This window comes from Gavialis gangeticus, unplaced genomic scaffold (assembly GCF_001723915.1).
Source record: "Gavialis gangeticus isolate Ggan-Ray unplaced genomic scaffold, GavGan_comp1, whole genome shotgun sequence".
Classification (NCBI taxonomy): Eukaryota; Metazoa; Chordata; order Crocodylia; family Gavialidae; genus Gavialis; species Gavialis gangeticus.
The window spans coordinates 6952695-6963726 of NW_017729013.1; the positions used below are offsets into that span (position 1 = coordinate 6952695).

The following is an 11032-nucleotide window of genomic DNA, read 5'->3' on the forward strand; positions in this document are numbered from 1 at the left end:
AAGTGGTGCTGGCTCCTACCCTGGGGGTCTTTAAGACAAGGCTAGACGAACACCTTGCCGGGGTTGTTTGACCCCAGGACTCTTTCCTGCCATGGCAGGGGGTCAGACTTGATGATATGCTCAGGTCCCTTCCGACCCTACTAACTATGAAACCATATCTCAGGCCTCATCTACAACTACCTGGTTCTGCCAGCAGAAGTTGTGCCCAGTCAGCAGAGTGCATATATCTCTAGCAGCTATCTGCAGCTCTGCTGCTGCAGCTGTGTCTGGGAAAGTGCCGGCTGCTGATGGGACCACTAAAGCCCTGGGAGCGTCTACAGACACCCTCTGCTAGCTGCTAGACAGTGGCAGAAACCTTGTTGCACCCAGAGCAGGTAGCACAACTCAGCTGGCAGACAGGAGGCTTCTGTCACCATGTAGGAGCTTCCTATGTAGATGTACTCAAGGGTACAGGAGTTTAAGCTCGGTTTATTCCACCAAACAATTGTTTCTGCTCTTGAGAGGAGTGGCTCTTAATGCTGCCAAAGATGTCTTGTTCCTGTGAGTCCTTAGGCTATTACCCTTCAGGTCCAGACCGGACCAGGTTGGGCTCATCAAGGTCAGATTCTCAGGGCCACAGTTTTTTGCCTTGTCTCTTAACAACTTGCTGGTTTTTTGTGAGCCATTGTTTCTCTTCCTGCCGGGTGTTTTTCTGACAGCCCCTTAACTAAATCAACACACAGAGTTGGCAAACATCCTAATGATCAGGATAACATGCAGCATTCTTAACTTAATACAGAGCAGCTCCACATCTATTACACCGGGACATCCCTTAGTCTGATAGGTTTATATTGTTGGGTTTATTTCCTTTTCCTGTAGGGGAGAACAGTAGGGGGAAGCATTATACTTGATTCTTACCAGTGTTTTTAATTGCTCACATTCATGTGCACAGTATCCATTCCCATGGGGAAGGGAGTATCCTGGCATGAAATTGTATATTCCTGAGCTCCAGCTCTGGGCAAACACATTCATCACTGAAAATTGTTTATGACAAAACTGCTGATAGAGGCCTTCAACTGGCTATCATGGCACTATCATATGCTGTTGTAATATAACTTTATTTCAATTGCACTGCCAAAATAGGAATTGCATCTGTTTTTAAATGCCTATACTTGTGCCATTAATAAAACCAATTCTCTGCAAGCTTTTGCTTTTGCGAGTAATCCATTCTGGAAGGCAAAATGTAAGATCCAAGACTTTGCATGAATGAAGGTTTTACAGGATTAGGGGCTAAATTATTAAATCATGCTTAAAAATCAAAGGTGCTAGTCACCATTTAGTTGATTTTTTTTAACATTTTGTAAGTCGCTTGGAAAGTGAAACTGATCAACTTTTTTTTTTGGTGCTTCTTCAGCCCTTTTGGCAGCCTGGTGCTAATCTGTTTTGCTTGCAAAGGAATGTTAAATTTAAATGCAGCTTTCATCAGAACTCTTGGAAACATTTCAATTAATACAAACTGCAGTTTTATCCTGGGATTTTAATATCAAACCAACTTATTTCTCCCAACTTGTTATTGCTAATAAAGATTCTGCAAGCAAAATGGTGACTGATATGTCACTTCTACTGCCCTGTTCAAACACGGCCCTCCAGTTATAGTCCACTATCTCAGATTGTTTTCAGTGATCCACGACTATAACTGGTAGTACTCAGATATGTTCCCAGTTAAACCTGAGTGTCCTTTCTGCCTTGCCTTTGTAAGTTATATTGGTGTAACTATGGGCAAAACGTGCAGAATCATTAGTAGGAACTATGATGCATCTGAAGGAAAGAATCCAACTTGATGTTTGCATACTAAGTTGGGCTTGCAGGGCTCACAGTTTTAGGGGGAACGTCTCTTTATCTGTAAGATAAACAAGTAAACAAATTGGTAGTAAAAAGCCTACATATGACTTGTTCATTCGTTACTCTTCTAACCATATTTTCTTTAATCAGGCCACAAACAAGTGAAGAGCTCAAGGACTTGATTCTCAAGATGCTGGATAAAATTCCAGAAAGAAGGATAATGGTCCCTGAAATCAAGGTAAGGTGGATGTGCACATTTGGTTAAGATGATTTCATATTTCTTTTACATTTGTAGTGTGTCAAAACTGTTGCCTTGGAGGTTTATTAATTAGAAAAATGCAGTGGGTAAGCATATTCACTTTTCTACTTGTTTATAACAGTTTCATCACTGCTTGCTTTTTAAAAAAATATGAATAAAAGCTTGATGATGATACTTAAAATGGCTCAAAGTCTGGCTGGAACATTGGCATTCCTTCACAAACATCTCCTTCTTTCTTACCAATTGCTAGATCAAACCTATTAGCTGTAGCAGACATCAATGTGTGTTACAGTGACTATGAAGGCAAATAATACATGCTAATGCTTGTTGTGCTACTTGCTATAACGGCAGCAAAAGGATTAAGACATGTGGCACTCATTTCGATCCATGCTACAGCTTAGGAATTCAGAACAACAAATATCCCCAGTAAGAAAAAGAGTTCAATGCTGCTTTGTATCCTCTGCTTACCACTAGTATGTGCCACTACCATCCCCTGAGATGGTTCACTTGCCAAAAACTCCTGACTGCTCCAGAGAAATCCAGGAACATGCAACTCCTTCCATTGCTGGGTACCTTGTTTCTCCCTCCCAGGCCAAAAGACGTGAACTTTAAATTGTGCTGATGCCAACTGGGGTCAGCAGCAAGAGAAAGCTCCCCTGTGATCTTCAAATCCAGAAGAGAAGACTGTTTCTCTCTCTCCTTTCCCCACTCCCCAGGACTAAGGACAATGAGAAGGTGCTTGCTGCTCAGAAAAGTAACTGTAGAGACCCCCTCACAATTAAATCTTATAGGCACCACACTCCAAACAACAGAGTCTCATACTGAATTCTCCTTGCAGCTGCTCTGAGCTAAGATGAAGCAGTGGAAACTCCAGGGGATAATTATTAGAGCTGTGTGAAATTTCTGCAGCTGTTTCATTTCAGAGGTGTTTCGGGCCATTTCGGTGCCTGAAACACCAAATCCGAATTGAAATGAAGGCTCCAAAACAGCTCCAAAATGAATCAGAAGGCTCCAAAATGTTTTGGAAATGTTTTGGAGCTGGGCTTGCAGGGAAACAAAAACTAGGAAGAGGGAGGAAGGACTGCTCTGATATTGACATCTAGCTCCTGGTTCGATTTCCCAGCTCCTCTAATCATTTCCCCAGCTCTTCCCAGGGAGTGCGGGCCCCCGATCTGCGTGCGGGGTTTCAGCAGGCTGCCACTGCAAGCTGGGACCAGTGGCAGCTGTTTGGCGTAGTTCACACCAAGTGCCGGGAAGACTGCAGTGCTGCCGCTGGCTCCAGCCTGCAGCAGCAGCCTGCTGAAACCTGGCACACAGATCCGCCCCCGCCCCCCACCCCCGGGAAAAGCTGGGGAAAATGATCAGAGAGCTGGGGAATCAAACCAGGGGCTAGTCAATCCCTGTTGCACGACCTGGCTCCTCAGGGAGCAAAGATTTGTGCCAGGGTCTCTTCGCCACCATGGCCCCGCATTGGAGGGGCAGCGCGGGGTGGGCAGCAGCAGTGAGGAGACCCCTGGCATAGTTCTCTGTTCCCTGTGGAACCGAGTTGTGTGGCAGGGACTAGCAGGCTTGCTTGCCACTCTACGCTGCTTCCCTCACCCACGACACGGCGTGACAGGGATTGGAGATCCATGTGGGGGGTCTCCTTGCCTGCATGGAGGGCAGCGGCCCTCCCCGGACAAGCCACCCATGGCCCTGTCCTGCTCCTGGCTGGGGCCCTGCAGCCCCCAGCCCCAAGCTGTGCCTGGTTGGGTAGGGCTGTGCAAAGCTTCCCTTGCAGCCCGTTCGAAACAGATTCAGAGAAGATTGGGCGGAGCCAAGTCTCTGAAACAGATTCGGCCAAAATGAAACAGGACAGTGATCCGAAACACCGAAGAGAATCACTCTCCTCCAAAATGGCCGAATCAGAAACCAAATCGAAACACAGCCATTTCGCACAGCCCTAATAATTACCTCCACATGGGAACTCTAATACAGGAACCTATGCAAAGGATACCTGATCCAGAGCCCTGCTGAGACCATGCAGCCTGCTCAGAGCCTAATCTAGTCACCTGAAGGCTGCATGGATATTATGGAATATAAATACCGACTGATCATGCCTTCTTTTTAGGGATGCATCCCACGTGAGGCTGCTCTTTGTACAACTTTTTATGCTATTCAAAGATTTTTCTGCAAGGGGATCCTACACAGTGGCAGTAAGCTGCCTGCTGTCCCTGCCCCTTCAAGTCCATAGTTAGTTAAACATCTTGTCTTCAGTGCTTGGACACAGGCAGCATTGGTCCTGCATATGGTCAAGTACATAAATGTTAGTATGTTGTTAAATTAACTCCGGCAGAGACTGCAGGCACTTGCCTGATTTCTCTCTGCTAAACAGGAATTATTTCCCCTGCGCCTCTGCCTTACGCAGACACCTCAGCATTAACTAGCAGACCATGTGCTGGCTACAGTCTGTGCTGTGGGAGACGATAAAGGCAGACAGGCTTTTTGGAGCTAATCAACAGGTAGCTTAATGTCCTTCCTTGGGAAAGCTGTTTAAGAAGAGCATGAACTAATGGGGAGAGGTTTTGTTTTTTTAATGGGTTGATAAACACAGAGTTAGCGGTGATAAACATTCCCTGCTGGGCTGCTGGGGAGGGCAGGGGGGGAACCATCCCTAATAAGAGCATTCTGGCCAGGGCCCAGCCATGCCCCCCTCAGCTCAGCACTATGGAAAGGAAGGGAGGGCTGCTCTAGCATTGCCCAGCTTCTAGCCTGAGCCACTGCAGGCATGTGCCTGAATTTTTTCAGTCCAAAGGGGATGTCTGTGTGGTTACAAGCCAGTTTTGCCTAGCCAGGTTAGACTAAGCTGCAAAGATTGAATCAATTCAGGCTCAGGCTTTTTGAATATCTGTCCCTAGCCAGGGAGTATATCCTTACCAAGGCCTTATCTCACCCTTTCCACACATACCTCCATAGTCTGTCCGTATCTGGCCCCTGGTGTGCTTTGTGTGAGGTAATCAAACTATTTACTTTAGCTGTCTGGAACCCCCTTGTCCCTCCACTCTCCCAGAGGCTTCTGCACGGGAAACAGATGACTGGAGAAATAGATGTGCACCTTAAGTTCTTTCTCCTGTCTACATATAACCCCCTTTGTAATATGCCAGTGCCTAAATTGCATTGCTGTGGCTCTAAAACTGATCATCCCTGGAGCGCTAGGGCTGCTTACAGTTGTCAAAAAACAAAACACTTTACTTTAAACTCAGTGCTCTACCGCACCAAGCCCAGTGCATGCCCAGAAGAGGCATTAGTTGGACCCAGCTTGCCCAATGTGTATATAGATCAGGCACTTTAGTGGGGCTTTTTTGGCACATTTATCTAGTAGCTGATTGAATAAGCTTTAGATGAAAAGCACCAAAAAGCCCCACTAAAGCACCGAATCCACACGGACACTGCAGAGCTGGGTCGAACTAACATGCTGCTGCTTCCAGTAAAGCACATTTTTTGGTTTTGGTTTTTTTTTCCCCCACATCTATCAGCAACCCAGAAGATGTAACACCCCCATGAAACTAAGGAAGTTGATGCCTCATGGGACAAGCAAAGTCAGTGTGGCATTTTTACAAGCAGTTTGTTTAATGCAGAAGTGTCTCATGTATTGGGAAAGGATTTAGTAGATAGAGCTTTGTCCTGTGAGCTTAACAACCAGCCAGGTCCAGGAAAACACTGGAATCCACAGTAAAGGATTTAGGACCGCCTGAGGATTTAGGGCAGAGGCTCATGCATCTCACAGAGATGTGATGCATTTTTCTCCCTTGACCATAAAATTACTGGACTGAGATTTTCCCTAATTGAGGGGAGCCACTTTCACGGGGGTATTAAATACTATAGTTGGCACAAAGGAGCCTTCAATTGACTCTTAGCACATCAGGCAAAAGACAAGAGAAAGAAATTTAATACCTTGCAGCTTTTAGTCTCATTTCAAGATGTTTATAAAGAAGGAAACTGACCTCTTCCTCGAGTCCAGTACATCACTCATCATTTTTGAGAGCAGCCATGGTAACAAAGCAAATGATCTTACAAAGCCAGAGGAGAAATCATTGCACAGAGCAGAACAATAGTAGCCCAACTTAGCAGCCACCTTCTGGCTCAGGGGTCAGTAACTGACTTTTGAAAGTATTTGGACTCTCCATATAGAAACACTGGCTAAAGAAACGCATCCAGTCCTCCCACCCTTCCCTTTCTCCCCCTTTCTTCCCTCTGCTTTCACTCTTCCTTATCTCTACTTGGCCTTTCATCTCTCCCCCAACATTGGTTGTAAAGTACTATAACAAGGTTATTAAAATGGTTTTGGAGCATGGATGCTAATTCTGTGATGTATATCATCATCTGTAATTTCAAGTTGATCATCTTGATTCTTTTGTTTGCTTTTTGTGTTGTGGTCTTCATATTGAAGTATAAAAAATGACAATATTCTTGACAATTAAAAAAAAAAGAATAAAAGAAGCAGAAAAATGGAAGTGGAACAAAGGGGAACTGGGCTGAATATCTACCCACTCCCTTGTTTAAGGCTCAAAGTGTCATGCTTGGTGTTCGTAGCTATTTAGCTTATATTGTTTTACAAAATCAGTTCGGAATTGCTCTTGAAAAATCAATCAAATTGTATGGAGGGGTGGGGGGAATGAGGACATTATTGCTTTTCAGTCACCTTGCTGCATAGGTGATGCATGAGTGTTGACAGTGGAGTGGGGGGGGGCACAACTGCACGCTGCCACCGCCACCCTCACTGCTGCTGAGCACTGGCTCTTGCATGGTTGCAGCCCCTTACCCCACGCCTCACTGTCAGTGCAAAACTCTGGGGGTGGGGGGGAATCCTTCCCCTCCACACCATGGCCCCCTCACACATTGTCTATGCCTTGCTGCATAGAATACATGACATTTCTCTCCTAATGGAAATGCACACAAAACTGAGGTATTGCATAGTTATAGTCAAGTGATTTCATTTAAGGCTAATGTGGTATTTTGCCTCTGAAGAGGGTTGTTATAAGTACAATTAATCATCTTTGGAATACACAATTTAATTAAGTGCCATAAAGAATCTCTTTGCAAGGTCCTTGAAGAGTGCTTCGGACACCTGCACCAAACTCATTTTAACATTTTCTAGGCAATAAACGTCGTTCCCAGTAAATACTGCAGACTAAATCCCCCAAGAGGTAGGCAAGCCTTGGATGCTTGGAGGCTCTTCTTATTAATACTTTTTCAGCCAGCACCTGGATAAAATATTGGTATCAGAGCCCTGTGTTTATCCAGAAGGTCCCTTGTATTATGCAGTACATTAGACCATAATTAATACCTCCAGTGTCTGTGGCAGCACTGATTTACATGATATGATGCCTGCTAATTAATTACAAGCTCATCTAATAAGCTATATGCTTATTTAAACTGGGGGAGCAACTAGCTTCCTGGCCTTGTGGGAGATGCGCCAGTAGGTGCAGCTGTTACCTTATGCTCCAAAGCCACGTCAGAACACAATTTACCCCTCTGGCATTCAGTATCTTAGGGAGAGAGACCCCAGTCTTTGACAAGATGCTTCCTACTCTCTCTCATATGTCCTGTGTAACCCCTGGCTTCTGCCCCTGCCACTGCTTGCTCTCTTACCAAACAGTCTCCCAGGCTGCTGCTTAGGCAGTCTCCTGTGGAAATTCTCTAATGGGTAAACAGTGGAACAGATGGAAGAAAATTTGCCCTGTTTTTCATCCACATCATATATGAAAGTGTATGCAGTGTCTAGTCAGACAGGCATGCTGTTTGCACAGTTGCATGACAGTGTTATGGAGAGGCCTCCCCATGAAACTGAGGCCCTGCTACACATTCAAGTTAAAGCTGGATGGAAACCAGCTATAGAGTCATTGTGCGTTTTCAAGTTCTAACTTTATAGTGGATTAGCTCTTTTTATAGCTGGATAGACATTTTTATCATATGGTAATTACTGTGCGTGTGTGGCTGGTCCACATTTATTATACGGTCAACCAGTTAATTATGTGATAATTACTTTGCACTTGTGGCTGGTCTTACTTTGCATGTGTGGCCCATCTATATTTATTGCACAGTTAACCAGTTATACGTGTAAAGTGTAGCAGGGGCCTGAGATATTACAATAGTGCTAGGCCAGAACATCCAAAACTGGGTACCCAAAGTTAGACCTCTAAGTCTGTTTAGGTCCTTGAGTAATCGGCCTGATTTCCATAGGTACTGAGTACCTGTAGCTCCTGTTGGAGTCATTAGTTGTTGGGGGTGTTCAACACCAGCCCCCAAGTTAATCAGCCTCCCTCCTGCATGAAGTTCAGAGAAGCTTCCCTTAGTGGGGTTCTCTGCGGTTGTTCACAGCTCTCTTTGCATTCCTTTCCTGTGCAGTTGCACCCCTGGATAACGAAACTAGGGGAAGACCCACTGCCTCTGGAAGAAGATCACTGCACTGTGGTGGAGGTGACTGAGGAGGAGGTGAAGAACTCTGTCAAGACAATCCCAAGCTTGCCCACTGTGGTAGGTACAAACCGGAGCTTTCCTGGTGTGCACGCGTCTGCCTTTGAATCCTCAACAGGGATGGGAAGTTTTCAGCGCGTTGTATAAGTGTTTTGGCCATGTAATTAAGCTGGAGTTGTTTATCCCTCTGAGCTGGGCATTTACCTCAAGTGGATTACTAGTGTCACAGCTCTGTAATCCGTGCACGTGTGAGCAGCCCCATTGACGTCCAAGGGACTACTCAGATAAGAGCTGCAGGGTCATGCTCCAAGGTGACCATGGAAATTTTACAAAAGCAAATTGCCAGAGATAAGTAGCCCCAGTCCCAACAAGGTCACTCCCACTAGAAAGTATGAAGTAAGGGAGAGAAACAGCTTCTTGTTCATGTTTCCTGGGCAACTGTGCATGCATATAGACAAGGCAAGAAGCCGAGTAGGGGATCAAAAGATCCAGCAGACGAAGCTCAGAAAGTTGTTGACTGTATGTGGCATAACCCAGAGCCTCAAAGTGCATCAAGTCAGTGGGAGTCTTTCTGTTGAGTTCAGCGAGCTTTACATTAGCCGGTGTGTGCCAGGGCCAATTGTGGGAGTTGCCAATAGTGACAAAAAGTAATGGGTTTTGGGGGAATTTGTATATACTTTCAGGTCCAGATGTTGCAAAACTGAGCTTATCAGAGCTCTAGACATGAGGCTGTAGACATGAGGCAGTGTCTGTTGAATTGTATCCACCAGAAACAGCCTGGCTGGCTGAGCTAGAGAGCACAGTTTTATAGCTTTGAGTATGCCATTGTGATACTGACTGAAAAATTCTGATAACTATTGAAATATCACCTGTCATCTCAGTGAAGGGCTTGCCAGAGAAACAGGAAGAAAGGGAATAAAATGATGCAATGCCAGATTGGATGCCAACTGTCCCAGTACCATTTACTTTTCCTAATACTTCTTTATGCCACTGTATACCACAGACTGTTAATACAGCGTTTTGTTAGCGTGCTCTTGGCTGACTAGAATGACACTGTGATTTTTTTTTTCCATTTGTTTAAGATAAGCTTCTCCCTCCGGCTTTTCTTCAGGGCTTATCTTCACTGCAGTGTCAGTTCAAGGTGTGGTTTCAGTTTTGTCACTATCTAGATTCCCATCTACACGCCAAACTCTTTAAGTTGAGTTAAGCAGGGCTTTAGGCTCAAGCCAGCTAGCTCATCTGGGGGTATGGTTTGAAGATCAAATACTGCTGATACTAGTTCCAGCAATGCAATGGGGAAGCGGCTGCTCCAGTTCGAACAGCCTCCCAGCAGCTAATCCACTGGCTCTGTGCAATTCACATGGGCTCCCTATTAAAATTGATTAATAATTATTAATATTATTATTAATTAGAATGCTCGTTCACTTTCTAATTAGAACAGAGTCTGCTCCAGATTCTAATTAGAACGCTCCAGCGTTGCCTCACCGTCACATGTATTAAGCCCCCTTGCCCCTGCTTTTGAAAATAGCCATGGGGGCAGTTTAACTAAACCTCGCTGAATGAGCTTTAAAGCGCCCACATGGCCATTTTGAAATGCAGAGGGGCTTAATACACATGACAGAAAGCTGTTTAATTAGAACGGCTGTCTGGGAACTGCTCTAATTAAAACAGGCCCTCTCCTTGCCTCTTCTGAGCACATATATCGGCAGCCATGGTGTTTGGCACCGTGCGTTTTAAATCCCCACAGAGTAGAAGAGGACAAAAGCTGAACTTGGACCTGGAGCTAAATGTTGTGGTTAATTCATGTTTGTGGGGGGACTTAGCCAAGACTGCAAATTCAGGAGAAGGTGGTGTATTGTTCAGGGGGTATCTTATGCTGCCCAGGTTAACCCCACTATTAAGTGGGGTTGCACTGATAGAGATTTTTGAGGCTGATGCTGATAGCCAATTTTTAAGGCGGCATATCAGCTGATAACAATCCAATTTCTGATACAGCATGGAGAACTGCATGCAGCTGGTAAGCCTGTTGTGGTGAAAGGGGAGGGAAGAGGTGTAGGGGGGCAGATCAAGGCCTTTGTAGTGGGGGGTCGAGTAGAGCTGGGGCAGGTGCTGCCCAGCTGGGGCGGGACACGGGACAGAGCCACGGCTCATTCAGAGGGTAGTGGGGGAAGCTCCTGCTGCTGCACACACCCTGGGAGGGTGCAGGAGGGGGGAGGATGTGTGCCCCGCAAATCTGCATGGGGCAGGCTGGGGCTGCGGCTGGGCTAGGCTGTGCTGGGGGCGGGTGGTGATGGCAGTGCTGGGTGCGGGGCTACAGGGGGGGACAGCCACCCCAAAATTCGCCGTAGCCCCTCCAACCCTCCTGCTAACGCCACCTCTGTCTGCCCCGAGTGTAGCCTGGCCCAGCCCCCACCGAGAAAAGCCTGGTGCAGCCCCAGCCGCGCGTAGATCCAAGTCTCTGTCCCATGCCCACCCCGCCCTGGTTGGGCAGCGCCT

General features: G+C 46.0%; 1 protein-coding gene across 1 annotated transcript in view; it reads left to right on the top strand.

The window, feature by feature from the left end:
* Positions 1-11032, top strand: part of CAMKK1 (calcium/calmodulin dependent protein kinase kinase 1) — a 169958-nt gene that overhangs the window by 135298 nt on the left and 23628 nt on the right. The window contains exons 12-13 of the mRNA XM_019511430.1: positions 1972-2059; positions 8468-8596. Coding sequence (XP_019366975.1) covers positions 1972-2059; positions 8468-8596 — 217 coding nt within the window. The remainder of the gene's footprint in view (positions 1-1971; positions 2060-8467; positions 8597-11032) is intronic.